We start from the raw sequence: 17,831 nt of genomic DNA on the forward strand, positions 1-17,831 counted from the left end.
GGGTAGGATAGTGAAACGGGTTTTTACCATTTCAATACATTAGAAAATCGCCGTTTTACTGCCTCATCCTGTATATTAATATCTTGTTATTTTCTAAAGAAAAATCGATTTTCTTACATTTAAATTAAAATAAATCGTATACTGGTACTGTGATGGAGAAAACAATAAATTTTACCTACATTTATTACTTATTAGTTAAATATTACTAACATGTATAGCCACTAGCGGTCGGCTGTTGCCTGTTATTTAACAATAACCTATTATGGAGTTTTTAAAAATTGTGTTTTTTTAATAATAGCATAGGAGCAGTATCATGATGTTAAATGTTCACGAGATTTGATCTAGTCACAAAATAAAGTATTATCATATATGACTTAATTATTATTAAAATTTATCTTAATAGTAATGGTACATAGTAATAAAATAATGAAATATTTTTTACAAAATTAGAGCTACAAGTTGATAAACTAAAAAAATAAAATTAGCACGAAGCAGATTATCTAATATTAGACAATTTAAACAATCAAGCGTGAATCTCTTTAAATGAATAACAGTATAACAATATACAAAACATAAGTTTTCCTTTAAAAAAATTGTGTAATAAAAAAAACATTTTGAGGCGGTATACTGCATAAAAACCAACACTTAATCTGAATCCAAAAAACAACAGTCCTCTTCATTATTTGCAGGTAGTTGGACATTAAATACTCATAGTTAACCTTCGGTAAGGTTATATAACGCAGGCTATAAAATAACGAGATAACGACAGTGGTTTTGTCGTATCAGAATCATTAAATGTCTTAATAAGTACACGGATAGGTTTTTTTCCCAATAAATCGAGTGTCTACTATAATCAGTTACACGATTTAGTCGCCTATGATATCATGTAATAAACACAATATTATGATACCGATCATGGACCCTAACCTAATCTAACACGGATAGACGTTACCAACTGATAGTTTTTAGTGTCTGTTCGTTTCTCACATCTGGTACACTGGGTTTTTAGTTAAAAAAAAAAAAAAAAAAAAAGTTGAATTTGTGTAAACTTAAAGTCAAAAGTGGTACTTGACCACAAAACTTAATAGTATCATTTTGCATAGATATACATAAAATTGTTTTAATGATTTGATCAATTTTTTTTAAAGATTTTAGGTGTTTTTGTTAAAATATACATAATCTGCGAAAACACAGTTTTCCGGCAATTAAAAAAAAACTGTAGTGCCGAATTTTTTTCCCGTTTAATATGTTATGGGTACATATGAGTTCCGACTACTGGCAAATTTTCAACCCAAAAGTTTTAAAATTACGGCTAAAAACCCCGAAAAACAAAAAAACTTGTACCCCCCCTAGGGGGGCGGGAAATGGGTATATTTTGAATTTGACAAAACTGACGTGCGCGGGCATACCAAATAAATATGTTTTAAACATTTCAACTCGATCCGACTCTTTTTCTCGATACTATAGCCAGTAAAAGTTCTAACTTAAAAACTCGTACGGTTTTTTTTTTGTTTTTTCAACTTTCGTCTGTGAAGACTTAAATTTTTTCAACTTTTACCCCCCCAAAGTACAAACTAGACAAAATTTGTGATTTATAGAGTTGCTATTCGAAGGAATTGGTCTAGTATTAAAAAAGTTACAGTGTATACAGCGAAAAAAAAAGCCCACATCAGAGTAAAACCAATACCTTCTCGCTTTGCATCGAAGCTAAAACATTTTTCTGGATTTTTGTGTAAAAGACATCAAAAGTGGTCAAATTATATGTTTTTTGGGTCGGTGATTACGAATTTAATATCAGTTCTCAATTTTAATCATCCGGAAAGAACTTAAGTAAAAAAAAAAAAAAAGTTGAATTTGTGTAAACTTTAAGTCAAGAGTGGTACTTGAGCACAAAACCTAATAGTATCATTCTGCATAGGTATAAATAAAATTGTTTTAATGATTTGATCAATTTTTTTTAAAGATTTTAAGTGTTTTTGTTAAAATATACATAATCTGCGAAAACACAGTTTCCCGGCAATTAAAAAAAAACTGTAGTGCCGAATTTTTTTCCCGTTTAATATGTTATGGGTACATATGAGTTCCGACTACTGGCAAATTTTCAACCCAAAAGTTTTAAAATTACGGCTAAAAACCCCGAAAAACAAAAAAACTTGTACCCCCCCTAGGGGGGCGGGAAATGGGTATATTTTGAATTTGACAAAACTGACGTGCGCGGGCATACCAAATAAATATGTTTTAAACATTTCAACTCGATCCGACTCTTTTTCTCGATACTATAGCCAGTAAAAGTTCTAACTTAAAAACTCGTACGGTTTTTTTTTTGTTTTTTCAACTTTCGTCTGTGAAGACTTAAATTTTTTCAACTTTTACCCCCCCAAAGTACAAACTAGACAAAATTTGTGATTTATAGAGTTGCTATTCGAAGGAATTGGTCTAGTATTAAAAAAGTTACAGTGTATACAGCGAAAAAAAAAGCCCACATCAGAGTAAAACCAATACCTTCTCGCTTTGCATCGAAGCTAAAAATAAGTAACTCCTTCAAAAATACTATGTAGGTCCAACTAAAAGTCTGTTTATTAAAGGGTCCAACAATATTGTAGTAGATATAACTAATTCACATTTGGTCCTGTAATTATTAGTTGGGCCAACTATTTATTTAGTTATTTTCGCTAGAAATTTATCTTGTCCCTACACTACCCCATATTTTAAGATGGACAATATTTAACAGAAGATATTCAAAACTCATAGTAAACGTTTTATTATAGTATGACGCAAATGGCAATGATATTTGTATAATAAACGACCGTTCATATTGCTTAAAAACACCGAAACGGATAAAATATATTTAGTAAAAAACAATTTTGGTTAGCGTTGTACAAAATATTTATCCAATCTTTGAAATATTTCCCTTACTATGAGAATGTAATAAGTAAAAATGTTTCATATATTATTATACAAATCCTAAAGCCAGAGTATCATTAGTGAACAAGTTTTTTAAAAAGAATCTCGTTTAAATATCAAAATATATTAGGCACAAGATGTACCTGATGAAAGCTATAAACTTAAGTAAACAAGTAACTACTCCCAATATACAAAGTAGGTCCAACTAAAGTCTGTTTATTAAAGGGTCACAATAAATTTGTTGTTGAAATAACTATTTCACATTTATTTCTGTAATTATTAGTTGGGCCAACTATTTATTTAGTTATTTTCGCTAGAAATTTATCTTGTCCCTATACTACCCCATATTTTAAGATGGTCAATATTTAACAGAAGATATTCAAAACTCATAGAAAACGTTTTATTATAGTATGACGCAAATGGCAATGAGATTTGTATAATAAACGACCGTTCATATTGCTTAAAAACACCTGAGACGGATAAAATATATTTAGTAAAAACCCATTTTGGTTAGGGTTGTACAAAATATTTATCCAATCTTTGAATATTTCCCTTACTATATAATTGTAATAAGTCAAAATGTTAAATATATAATCATACATTGCGTCAAGCTAGAGTATCATTAGTGAACAAGTTTTTAAATTTGTAGATTAAATAACTAATTCACGTTTATTTCTGTAATCTTTAGTTGGGCCAACTATTTATTTAGTTATTTTCGCTAGAAATTTTTCTTGTCCCTATATTACTCCATATTTTAAGATGGACAATTATTAACAAAAGATATTCAAAACTCTAAGAAAACGTTTTATTATAGTATGACGCAAATAGCAATGATATTTGTATAATAAACGACCGTTCATATTGCTTAAAAACACCTGAGACGGGTAAAATATATCTCTAGTTAAAAACAATTTTGGTTAGCGTTGTACGAAATATTTGTCCAATCTTTGAGATATTTCCTATATTATTAGATTTTAATAAGTAATAATGTTTCATATATTATTATACAAATCCTCAAGCCAGAGTATCATTAGTGAACAAGTTTTTTAAAAAGAAACCTTTCAAATATCACAGTATATTAAGTACAAGATGTACCTATTCAGAGCTGTAAATTTAAATAAATAAGTAACTCCTCCTAAAATACAAAGTAGGTCCAACTAAAAGTCTGTTTATTAAAGGGTCACAATAAACATGTAGTTGAAATAACTTATTCACATTTGTTTCTGTAATCTTTAGTTGGGCCAACTATTTATTTCTGCTAGCTCTTCGGGGACTGATGTTGTTTCATGTTCATCGGTTATATGTATTTCTTAGTAAGTGTGTATAATTATTTAACGTGGTGCAGCTTGAAATAAGAGATTTGATAATTTAGTAAGTTTGGATTTCATGGTGCGGTCGATGATTTTTGGTCTAATTTTATCTATGGTTTCTGTCAACTTAGTTATATCTACTTCGACTTCGTTGCAAAGAGATTGGGGAGGTAACAATATTATTTTTGTTTTGTACATTTTTCGGTTATATCTACAAAAGACGACTTCAAAATGAAGACGTTGACACAACTGAAAATAAACAAAGTAACAATTTACTAATAGTAATAGTGTAATATATATTATTCACAATATACAGTTTTTCAATACTAAAATATTGCACATCTAGACTCTAGTGCATATTGATATTTGAAACATACCTAACTAGTAACTGAATAATCATAAATGACATATTGATATGTAGCTTGATAAACCAATACTGACTATTGTAATCAGTGACAAATTGTACAATAAGGTTTCAACACATCATTATCTTTTCAGTAATCTTCTTAAAAAATGTCCTGCTAAAAAATACAAATTAAAATTTTATAAATTAAAATTTTAGTATTTAATACATTGTACTTACAGCTTTCCTGCGGTTAGTCATCAACATTTATTCCAGTTAAACTATAATTAACAACTGTTAATTGGCCATATAATAATATTATATTACGTATATTATTCAATAAATCAGTAGGTATATTGTATAACTTGGTTGTTATGTTGAGTTTTTCAAGTCTTAAATACAAATTTCACTATTACTAATGAGAACTAAATTATATTTATGAAATCATTACATTCATTACAGTTTCAAAATAAATTGTAAAATGTATGTCACTAACCAAAATTAGATCTTTTAAAATACTATACTAGTTTCTTCTTTATATATAAAAAAAAACTGTTCACAAATCACGAGTACACGTTGTTTGTCGTTTGACAATTATGGTTTTACTCATACCATATTATAATGATACTGTGATAATAATATTAACGCTAAAAAATAATGCTGCGGACAGTAATGTGGCGGACCGTACTTTTACGGAATCCATAAACACTCGAACCGTATTGTTACGGACCGTACTAACGCGGAAAAAACCAAACCGTAAAACCACGGGCCGTACTTCTACGGAATCTTGAATGACACTGACCGTATTAGCACGGACCGTACGAATTCGGAATCTACAGGGTGTATCACATTGGCGCTTTTTCACTTTCTTTAAAGAAGCACACAACACAGAAAAACAATTGTTTTAAATTTTAATTAAATGTTAAATTATTGTAGTCAGAACTATTAAAAATGATTTGTTCCAAATCCGATGCAAAAAAAAAAAAATGATTATTTAAGGAGATATTAGGATACTTAGAATAGCCGTGTGACGTCATTGGGCCGAGCTCGCCATAATTGCCTATCTTACACGAGTAAAGAAGTACATTTCATTATTGATATTTCATTTACACATAGAGCTCATACTGATTATTGAGCATTATTTACATATTGAGCTCGGCCCAATGACGTCACGCGAATTAAACGTTCTTTTAAATTTAAAAAACTTATTTTTTGTATTTTGTGTTATATTTGATTTGCAATATTTTCTATTTTTTTATGGATGGAACTAAATTAGACACTTATTAATATTGACTTATTTTTTTTAATATGGTGTGATTTTAATGAATCGGGCAACCAAAGAATCGGGTAAGGTCGACAACCAAAGCTATTCGGCCGTTTTTGCCGCTCACCAGGTCGTTAGAACGACAGAAAGGTGTAGCTATATTAATGAAGAAAAAATGGGCAGAGAATATTGTTAACACTCTACATATGAATGATAGAATATTGTTTATAAAGATAAAAACTCAGACAGGTAGTTTAATAATACTGTAAGTTTATTTCCCACCATCAAATAGCACAGAAGAAGAATTAGAAAGTATGTACGAGCAAATTGAAGATACCTTGAAACTTACTAGGACAGACGATAGATTAGTAATTATGGGAGATTTTACTGAAATAATCAGCGAAGATTATTTTGACAGGGGATCAGGAAAGTTCGGTTTAGGATCCAGGAATTAAAGGGGAGAAAGATTAATTGATTTCTGCAATCAGTACAATTTAGTAGCACAAAACACAATGTTCGAAGTACCAAAAAGAAGGAGGTACACGTGGATCTCTCCGGGATAGACAAACCGATACCAAGTAGACTATATCTTAACAAAATCTAGTTCCAACAACTTAATGAAATCGTGTCATAGCTACCCAGGTGCGGGAATTGGCAGTGATCACAAATTAGTAATAGCTAAATGTTCTTTAAAATGTTCAAAGAATAGGAAGCATCGAGTAAGAAGTAAAAACCCATTAAAGTGGATTCTTCAGAATTTGAAGAATACAAGAAATAAAAGAACTGTTCGCCAATAGCACAAAGGAAAATGTAAAAATAAAAAAAATAGATGGTCGTAATGATTGGAATTAAAAAAAAATATATTTTTTTTTAAATAATTGTAATTTTTAGTTTTTTTTTTTTAAAACTTTAAAAATTAATTGGTTTGGAAACTATTATGTGTCGAATAACATTAAAATGGATATAATGATTTTATTAAAAAATACCTAAATTTATTTATTTTTCAAAACAGGCCGAGGCCCACAGTACAAATTTTGTAGACACAGAAATACATATATAATTATTTAAACTAACAAGCTATACAAAAGTGAAGGTGGAGATGTTCTCATTTGCAATGTGCATTATCCTGAAAATAGATCTATTATATGAATAATTATTGGTGCAAATCGGTACAAAGAAAGGATATGGTGATCTAAAATGGAAGTTAGGGACTTTGAAGTTGAGTTCACTTAAATAACCAGGACAATCAATAGATCCATCCATAAGCTTTCTCAAAAAGTCTTGACTAGCAAAAATACGCCTATCAGCTAGTGTTGCTAACCCAAGTTTATTTAATACTGGCTCATGGTCGTGTGGTCGGTGAGCAATATGGAGTACCCTGGCAGCAAAATACAAGAATTTCCGTTGGATCCTCTCTATCTGGTATTTAGTAATTACGGTATTAAAGTCCCATATAACCACAGCATACTCTAGAACAGATCGAACAAGAGCACAGTACAAAGATTTTAAAGGAGCTAACAAGTTAAATTCCGTGGAAACTCTCTTTACGAATAATATACAACATTTAACAAATATTATTCAAACTTCATAGAAACAATTCATTAAACTATGACGCAAATGGCAATGTTATTTGTGTAATAAGAGACCGTTCATGTTTTTAAAAAATACCTGAGACGGGTAAAATATATCTCTAGTAAAAAACAATTTTGGTTAGCGTTATACAAAATATTTGTCAAATAATTGAAATATTTCCCATATTATTAGATCGTAATAAGTCAAAATATTAAATATATTATTATACAGATCCTCAAGTCAGAGTATCATGAATGAATAAGTGTCTTAAATAGAAACCCGTTCAAACAACAACATATATTAGAGATGTACCTTGTGAGAGCTATAAATTTAAGTAAATAAGTAACTCCTCCTAAAATACAAAGTTGGTCGAACTATATGTCTGGTTATTAAAGAGTCACAATACATTTGTAGTTGAAATAACTAATTCTTTTTTCTTTTTCTAAGCACATTTGTATTTTTTTTTTTTGTGTATTCCTTTATTAATGTATGTCATCAATTATTAATATCAATAAAGTCCAGCGCCGGACACGATAATAAGAATCATTTTCAGTTGTAAAAATTCGTGTAACGGGCCGTTTTAACATTCATGGTTAAATTAAAAATATTGATGTAAACTAATTTATCTATTATATTATATTATTAAGTATATTTTATATAGTTTTAATCATAAGTTGCTCGAGTTTTTTATAGAATAATAAAGGTATTTGATGCATTGAATAAAAAATGTCCCATATCTGAAACTGGAAAGTGCTAAGAAATCTTATAAGATTTACATTGATAAAAGATCTGTGAGACAGCGCCTTTTAATATACCAGTTACTCTTAAAAACCTGAAGCTGCTTTGTGTGCTTTAAATATGTGTGGGTTCAGATTGCCTTAATAAGAAATAAATATACTATAATCAATTAACATCTTACCATTGTATTTGTCCCAATTTTATTTTTAATCCTCGGCACAAGTGTATGCTCGTATACTTCTGAAAATGAAATCCTTATACCTATCAAGTTTTCAAATTTTTCAAAAGACTTGTCTCAAGACATATTATTATTTAACTACATGTCGTTATTCTATACTGATGGTTGAACTCTAAACATAGTATTAACATGTACAATTGTAGAACAAAAATCACATACACCCGTAAGACTATAGGTTATTAGCAATTTATTGACTTCACAAGTATTTCATTTATAATAATAATTGTTTAGACATTTTGTATATTATCAAGTTCAGCGACGCGTTGACATTCTTCGGAAGACGTGTATTCCTTAAATGACTCGAAAATGTTGACGTCAACGCCAAGCGAAACTTTTTTAGCAATATCGGTTAACTCTTTTTGAAAAATGCATACTGACTCGGTCTGTTGGGATAGTGTCGTGCCCAATTCCATAGCGGTGTTGTACACATCACTTAGCTTGCTTTCTATGGTTTGCCAAAATTCAGCGCCCTTGCTGCGCACCACAAATGTTTGGATCCCAAGTAAGCCGTCTAGGTTTAACGTTGTCATGGAAATTCGTTGTTGGCGGAACGTATTTACACCAAAATCAGCGTTGTCTGACTTTTGTCTATCAAACACATTCTTATTATTCTGAAGGAAACTTACGAGGCGTTTTGACTTGTTCGGCACATTTAGTTCGTCGATTAGTCGGGCCAACTCATTTGATTTAATTTCAGCTTCGTGGAAAACGCACTGATCCCTATTCAAAAACCGATCTAGCACATCGCTAACGGTCCGGTGAGCGGCTAAGATGGCCGAATGGTTTTTCTCGTCGACAGTTCCAATTTTTTTGGTTTCATCTAAGAACCTGTGCAGTCTGTCCGCAAACAACCAGAACGCCCACATGGTGTTCTTAACGGCATTTATTTTTGGCATATCTATAGAGGCGGCCACCATTGCCGCAGCTTCGTCGTCGAACAAAACCTTTTCCAAAACGTCTTCTTTCACCAAATCCATGGGGTCTGCCAAGATTGCTCCGATTAATCGCATGTAACGCATCGCAAACAATGCATAACTACACTCGAACTGCTGGTAAATTTTCTCAATATGATTTTTAAGGTAATCTATCAACGTTTCGTACTCGCTATTATGCTTAACCCGTCTTTCACGCATGACGAAAGCTTCTAAGAAACCCATATCAAGTGGTTTGATCTTGGTCAGCTCGGCTAATAGCTCATTCTTTTTTTTTTTATTAAAGTTTTTTGGCCCTATCACCACGTTTGTAAGCACAGCAATAATAATGCACAATGATATGTTGGAATGCAGCATAGTTAGCGAAAACTATAATATTTTAGTGTGAAATCAATGAAAAAGGCACATTAATATATGTACGCTGAACGTTTCCTATTGAAAATTGTTGACTATATTAAAGAAGTTTTAATACGTGTTTGAACATGTATTAATACGTGTTCAAAATGTTGAATAAACCGTAACAGCTGCTAAATAAGTAGGAAAATATTTAACAAATATTATTTGAACTCCGTAGAAAAAGTTATGTTGAAGTATGAAGCAAATGGATATTAAAACAAGTTTTATAAAAAAAAACCCGTTTAAATATCAAAATAAATTAGGCACAAAATGTTCCTAATGAAAGCTCTGAACTTAGGTAAACAAGTAACTACTCCCAATATACAAAGTAGGTCCTACTAAAAGTCTGTTTATTAAAGGGTCACAATAAATTTGTTGTTGAAATAACTAATTCACATTTGTTTCAGTAATTATTAGTTGGGCCAACTATTTATTTAGTTATTTTCGCTAGAAATTTATCTTGTCCCACTACCCCATATTTTAAGATGGACAATATTTAACAGAAGATATTCAAAACTCATAGTAAACGTTTTATTATAGTATGACGCAAATGGCAATGATATTTGTATAATAAACGACCGTTCATATTGCTTAAAAACACCTGAAACGGATATAATATATTTAGAAAAAAAATTATTTTGGTTAGCGTTGTACAAAATATTTATCCAATATTTGAATATTTCCCTTACTATAAGATTGTAATAAGTCAAAATGTTAAATATATAAACATACATTGCGTCAAGCCAGAGAATCGTTAGTGAACAAGTTTTGTAAAAAGAACCCCGTTAAATATCAGAATAAATTGGGCACAAGATGTACCTAATGAAAGCTCTAAACTTAAGTAAACAAGTAACTACTCCCAATATACAAAGTAGGTCCAACTAAAAGTCTGTTTATTAAAGGGTCACAATAAACATGTAGTTGAAATAAGTAATTCACATTTCTTTCTGTAATCTTTAGTTGGGCCAACTATTTCTTTAGTTTTTTTCGCTAGAAATTTATCTTGTCCATATACTACCCCATATTTTAAGATGGTCAATATTTAACAGAAGATATTCAAAACTCATAGTAAACGTTTTATTATAGTATGACGCAAATGGCAATGATATTTGTATAATAAACGACCGTTCATATTGCTTAAAAACACCTGAGACGGGTAAAATATATCTCTAGTAAAAAACAATTTTGGTTAGCGTTGTACAAAATATTTATCCAATCTTTGAATATTTCCCTTACTATATAATTGTAATAAGTCAAAATGTTTCATATATAATTATACAAATCCTCAATCCAGAGTATCATTAGTGAACCAGTTTTTTAAAAAGAAACCTTTCAAATATCACAGTATATTAAGTACAAGATGTACCTATTCAGAGCTGTAAATTTAAATAAATAAGTAACTCCTCCTAAAATACAAAGTAGGTCCAACTAAAAGTCTGTTTATTAAAGGGTCACAATAAACATGTAATTGAAATAACTTATTCACATTTGTTTCTGTAATCTTTAGTTGGGCCAACTATTTATTTCTGCTAGCTCTTCGGGGACTTATGTTGTTTCATGTTCATCGGTTATATGTATTTCTTAGTAAGTGTGTATAATTATTTAACGTGGTGCAGCTTGAAATAAGAGATTTGATAATTTAGTAAGTTTGGATTTCATGGTGCGGTCGATGATTTTTGGTCTAATTTTATCTATGGTTTCTGTCAACTTAGTTATATCTACTTCGACTTCGTTGCAAAGAGAGTGGGGAGGACGTAAAGTCACAGAAAATATTGTCACGGACCGTACAAATACGGAAAAAAAAAGTATTGTCATGGACCGTACGAATTCGGAAAAAATAATGCTGCGGACAGTAATGTGGCGGACCGTACTTTTACGGAATCCATAAACACTCGAACCGTATTGTTACGGACCGTACTAACGCGGAAAAAACCAAACCGTAAAACCACGGGCCGTACTTCTACGGAATCTTAAATGACACTGACCGTATTAGCACGGACCGTACGAATTCGGAATCTACAGGGTGTATCACATTGGCGCTTTTTCACTTTCTTTAAAGAAGCACACAACACAAAAAAACAATTGTTTTAAATTTTAATTAAATGTTAAATTATTGTAGTCAGAACTATTAAAAATGATTTGTTCCAAATCCGATGCAAAAAAAAAATGATTATTTAAGGAGATATTAGGATATTTAGAATAGCCGTGTGACGTCATTGGGCCGAGCTCGCCATAATTGTCTATCTTACACGAGTAAAGAAGTACATTTCATTATTGATATTTCATTTACACATAGAGCTCATACTGATTATTGAGCATTATTTACATATTGAGCTCGGCCCAATGACGTCACGCGAATTAAACGTTCTTTTAAATTTAAAAAACTTATTTTTTTGTATTTTGTGTTATATTTGATTTGCAATATTTTCTATTTTTTTATGGATGGAACTAAATTAGACACTTATGAATATTGACTTATTTTTTTTTTTTTTAATATGGTGTGATTTTAGACATTGGGCATTATTAAAACATAAAAAAAAAAATATTATTATTATTATTAAAATATTATCATTTTTATTGATACTATAATTTTCATTTAATAAATGATTAATATTATAATATCTGAAGCACTGAATAAAAATAGCAAAAATAAGAACAATGCATTTTTAAATTTATATTGAAATTCAACATCAACATTTAACTTATTATTTTATTATTTATAGAAGTATAATATAAGTATTCGCTCCACCCTAAAAAAGTTAAAACTATAGATTTTGCTATATTTTTTAAAATTAATACTACATAATGAAAATGAAAAGTATTTAAACATTTTTAATTATGATCATTTAGTAGGATGAACTGTTGGTTAGCCATCTAAAAAAATATAAATTTATGGATTTAAATATATGGATCAAAAAAGTATGAATGTATTATTAATTTATCTATTATATATAATAGACATTTTTATCTGTGTCTCTAGTTTTATAAATAATAGTTGTCTCAAGAGTCCGGGGGAATGTAAATATACTCTGTACTTATATGTACAATAAGTCCCATGAAATAGTACAAACACGCTACAGTACTTTGCTGCAAGTCGTAGTTCGTACATTTATGTTGTCACAACTTTTGTGTAAAGTGTATACCATAGGTTATATATCAGTTAAGTTTATATATGTTAAAATAGAAAGTATTCCAAAAAATAAAAAGCGATTATCCAAAATGAAAAAAATAAAGAATATATTAAATCATTACCACCCAATAATTTTTAACGTTATTTTTACCTAAAAAGAAGTCTATATATTTCGTCTTAGCTCTTTTGTAATATTATCGATTAGATTAATGTTTTAAGTATATATATATAATATATATACACCGTTTTCTTAATACAATACCCAATGTGTTATTCTTCTCGTTTGTTTATAGTTAGGTCTACAATAGACACTAGTAGCCTACAGCTACACTATACCCTATCCCTGGATAAACCAGAATTTGAAAAGAGCGCATTGCTCGAATCTTGTCCATCTAAAATATCGAGTGACAATATTTATTAAAAAAACGGAACCCCAAAAAAGATTAAGAAGGGGTGGTTTTGTGACCTGCTAATTCAATAGAAAAAAAATGTAAATAATATCTTTAATTAAATCTGTATAAGTTCCTCCACCGGGAAGCCTGTCACTCTGTCAATCTATTATACAATAGTCTTATAAGTACAAATTATACTTAAGCAGGACTCGCTTCATGTTGATTTAGAGCAAAATTACATTAACAAAAAAGAAACATGACAATATATTGTAGAGAATGTCATATGCTTTTATTTGATAAACCTATAGTATTTAGCATATTATTAAACTAGTAAATACCAATTTTTTACTTTTTTAAAATAGCTATAACTTTTTTCACATTATTATTTTCAAAATGAGATATGACATTGTATCCAAAATGTTATCTTTTGATTGTTTAAATATTAATACCAATATTTAGTACTCAAAAAAATCGGGTGTACGTTAGCCTAAACGCCGCCAAAATATATTTCAAAAATGATTTAATTCAATGATTTTGAAGTTTTCAAAAATCCATAATATCAAAGTAAAACAAGTAATTCAAACAATTTCATTTTTATCAAAAACAAAGTGTACAAGTACAAGATGTACCTTTTCAGAGCTGTAAATTTAAATAAATAAGTAACTCCTCCTAAAATACTAAGTAGGTCCAACTCAAAGTCGGTTTATTAAAGGGTCACATTAAATTTGTAGTAGATATAACTAATTCACATTTGTTATTTAGTTCTTTTCACTAGAAATTTATCTTTTCCCTATATAATCCCATATTTTAAGAAGGACAATTGTCGCGAAAACAAACGGTATGTGGAAGAGTTGAGATCGACTCGACAAAAAAAAATACCCTTGTTCCTGATGGTGCGATGAATCGGCAACCAATCAGGCACGCACCCAATGCGCCTAACTCGGAAATGGATAGGCAACCTAACGTGCTTGGTCCTGCTCGAGACGGAGCCCGCGCTGCGACCACGATGTCGGCTTGGTAGAGAGAGAGGAAAGTGAAGGAACGGGAATGAATTTATACACTGGGAAAGAAGATCGTACAGGTTAATTATGGGACCAGGGGGCCCTGTGGCCGGTTCGGTTTTGGTGCAATGACCACAGGGTACAATTACAATAGGGACCTTAACGATAACTTAAGTTTTTTTTGTGGACGGTGAGCTGCTGGTCTTGTTGCTGATTGCGCTGCCTGGTGACTGGGAACTGGACGACCTAGGCGGCCTCTCACACAACGCACTGTTGCTGGCGGACCTACGCGGGATTACAGCACCAAACTGGACCTCGGGCGAAGGCGGTGATCGCGGTTGACTGATGCCAGCGTCGTAGTGACGGCCAACAGGAGTAGCAACACGACGCACTGTCGACTGAGACTTGGGCTAACCCGGACGCAATGTCACGGGGTCAAATACAATACACCGTTTGTGTACAATGTGCTGTTACAGATATTTACGCCGTTGTCTGCACAGTTTAACGGCCGTAACGGCAAGAAAAATAAAGAGAGATTTGATATAAATGAAAACAAAAACGATTTATATTTTTCTTGAGTGTGTAGTAACAACGTGCACACACAAGACTAGAACAGAACGAACATATATACAAAAAAAAAAACAAGATACGATATGGGTGATAATACAGTATGTTTTAGAAGGCAAAGAGAATAGGTACAGTGTAGTGAATTATTAAGATTAACAGGTGTGCGACGCATTGGACGGAGAAACAGAGGGAGAGAAAACCGGTTACGGCAACGAGCAACGCGGTCGCGTTGTAAACAACAATATTTAACAAAAATTATTCAAAATTCATGGAAAAAGTTTTATTAAAGTATGACGCAAATGGCAATGTTATTTGTAAGATAAACGACCGTTCATATTGCTAAAAAACACCTAAGACGGGTAAAATATATCTCTAGTAAAAAACAATTTTGGTTAGCGTTGTACAAAATATTTATCCAATCTTTGAAATATTTCCCATATTATTAGATTGTAAAAAACAAAATTCTTTAGGCACAAGATGTACCTCGTGAGAGCAATAAGTTTAAGTAAAAAAGTAACTCCTCCTAAACTACTAAGTAGGACCAACTAAAAGTCTGTTTATAAAAAGGTCACAATACATTTGTAGTAGAAATAACTAATTCTTTTTTCTTTTTCTAAACACATTTGTATTTTTTTTTTTTTTTTGTGTTTTCCTTTACTAATGTATGTCATCTTTTATTAATATCAATAAAGCCCAGCGCCGGACACGATAATAAGAATCATTTTCAGTTGTAAAAATTCGTGTAACGGGCCGTTTTAACATTCATGGTTAAATTAAAAATATTGATGTAAACTAATTTATCTATTATATTATATTATTAAGTATATTTTATATAATTATAACCATAAGTGTCTCGAGTTTTTTATAGAATAATATATGTATTTGATGCATTGAATAAAAAATGTCCCATATCTGAAACTGGACAGTGCTAAGAAGCCTTATTAGATTTACATTGATAAAAGATTTGCGAGACAGCGCCTTTTAATATTCCAGTTACTCTTAAAAACCTGAAGCTGCTTTGTGTGCTTTAAATATGTGTGGGTTCAGCTTGTCCTAATAAGAAATAAATATACTATAATCAATTAACATCTTACCATTGTACTCGTCCCAATTTTATTTTTAACCTCGGCACAAGTGTATGCTCGTATACTTCTGAAAATAAAATCCTTATACCTATCAAGTTTTCTAATTTTTCAAAAGTCTTGTCTCAAGACATATTATTATTTAACTACATGTCATTATTCTACACTGATGGTTGAACTCTAAACATAGTATTAACATGTACAATTGTAGAACAAAAATCACATACATCCGTAAGACTATAGGTTATTAGCACTTTATTGACTTCACAAGTATTTCATTTATAATAATAATTGTTTAGACATCTTATACATTATCAAGTGCAGCGACGCGTTGACATTCAACGGAAGACGTGTATTCCTTAAATGACTCGACGATTTTGACGTCAACGCCAAGCGAAACTCTTTTAGAGATATCGGTTAACTCTTTTTGAAAAACGCATACTGACTCGGTCTGTTGGGTTAGTGTCGTGCCCAATTCCATAGCGGTGTTGTACACATCACTTAGCTTGCTTTCTATGGTTTGCCAAAATTCAACGCCCTTGCTGTGCACCACAAATGTTTGGATCCCAAGTAAGCCGTCTAGGTTTAACGTTGTCATGGAAATTCGTTGTTGGCGGAACGTATTTATTCCAAAAAGAGCGTTGGCCGACTTTTGTCTATCAAACACGTGCTTATTATTCAAAAGGTACCATACGAGCTGTTTTGACTTGTCCGGCACATTTAGTTCGTCGATTAGTCTGGCCAATTCATTTGATTTCATTTCAGCTTTGTGGAAAACGCACTGATCCCTATTCAAAAACCGATCGAGCACAGAGCGAACGGTCCGGTGAGCGGCTAAGATGGCCGAATGGTTTTTCTCGTCGACAGTTCCAAATTTTTTGGTTTCATCTAAGAACCTGTGCAGTCTGTCCGCGAACAACCAGAACGCCCACATGGTGTTCTTAACAACATTTATTTTTGGCACATCTATGGAGGTGGCCAACATTTCCGCAGCTTCGTCGTCGAACAAAACCTTTTCCAAAACATCTTCTTTCACCAAATCCATGGGGTCCGCCAAGATTGCTCCGATTAATCGCATGTAACGCATCGCAAACAATGCATAACTGCACTCGAGCTGCTGGTAAATATGCTCAATATGATTATTAAGGTAATCTATCAACCTTTCGTACTCGCTATTATGCTTAACCCGTCTTTCACGCATGACGAATTCTTCTAAGAAACCCATATCGAGTTGTTTAATCTTGTTCAGCTCGGCCAAAACCACATCCGTGTCTTCTCTATTAAAGTTTCGTGGCCCTATAACCGCGTTTGTAAGCACAGCAATAATAAAACACAATGATATGTTGGATTGCAACATAGTTAGCGAAAACTATAATATTTTAGTGTGATATCAATGAAAAAGATACATACATTAACGCTCAACGTTTCCTTTTAAAATTGTCAAATATATTAAAGAGGTTTTAATACGTGTTTGAAAATGTATAAATACGTGTTAAAAATGTTGAATAAACCGTAACAGCTGCTAAATAAGTAGGAAAATATTTAACAAATATTATTCAAACTCCATAGAAAACGTTTTATTTAAGTATGACGCAAATGGCAATGTTATTTGTATAATAAACGACCGTTCATATTGCTAAAAAACACTATAGCCGGGTAAAATATATCTTAAGTAAAAAACAATTTTGGTTAGCGTTGTACAATATATTTGTCTAATCTTTGAACAATTCTCATATTATTAGATCGTAAGAAGTCAAAATATTAAATATATTATTATACATAGCCTCAAGTTAAAGTATCTTTAGTGAATAAGTTTCTTAAAAAAAAACCCGTGCAAATATTAAAGTATATTAAGTACAAGATGTACCTTTTCAGAGCTGTAAATTTAAATAAATAAGTAACTCCTTAAAAAATACTAAGTAGGTCCAACTCAAAGTCGGTTTATTAAAGGGTCACATTAAA

The 17,831-nt window shown here is 31.2% G+C and overlaps 1 protein-coding gene across 1 annotated transcript in view; it reads right to left on the reverse strand.

The window, feature by feature from the left end:
* Nucleotides 1–17,318, reverse strand: part of LOC126837604 (uncharacterized) — a 41,406-nt gene extending 24,088 nt beyond the window's left edge. The window contains exon 1 of the mRNA XM_050571535.1: nt 16,555–17,318. Coding sequence (XP_050427492.1) covers nt 16,555–17,226 — 672 coding nt within the window. The 5' untranslated portion in view covers nt 17,227–17,318. The remainder of the gene's footprint in view (nt 1–16,554) is intronic.
* Nucleotides 17,319–17,831: the final 513 nt, after the last annotated feature.

Source organism: Adelges cooleyi, unplaced genomic scaffold (assembly GCF_023614345.1).
Source record: "Adelges cooleyi isolate 19-005CV unplaced genomic scaffold, UGA_ACOO_1.1 ACOO_flye_CR_arks_rails_tigmint_CR_PRNA_26, whole genome shotgun sequence".
Classification (NCBI taxonomy): domain Eukaryota; kingdom Metazoa; phylum Arthropoda; class Insecta; order Hemiptera; family Adelgidae; genus Adelges; species Adelges cooleyi.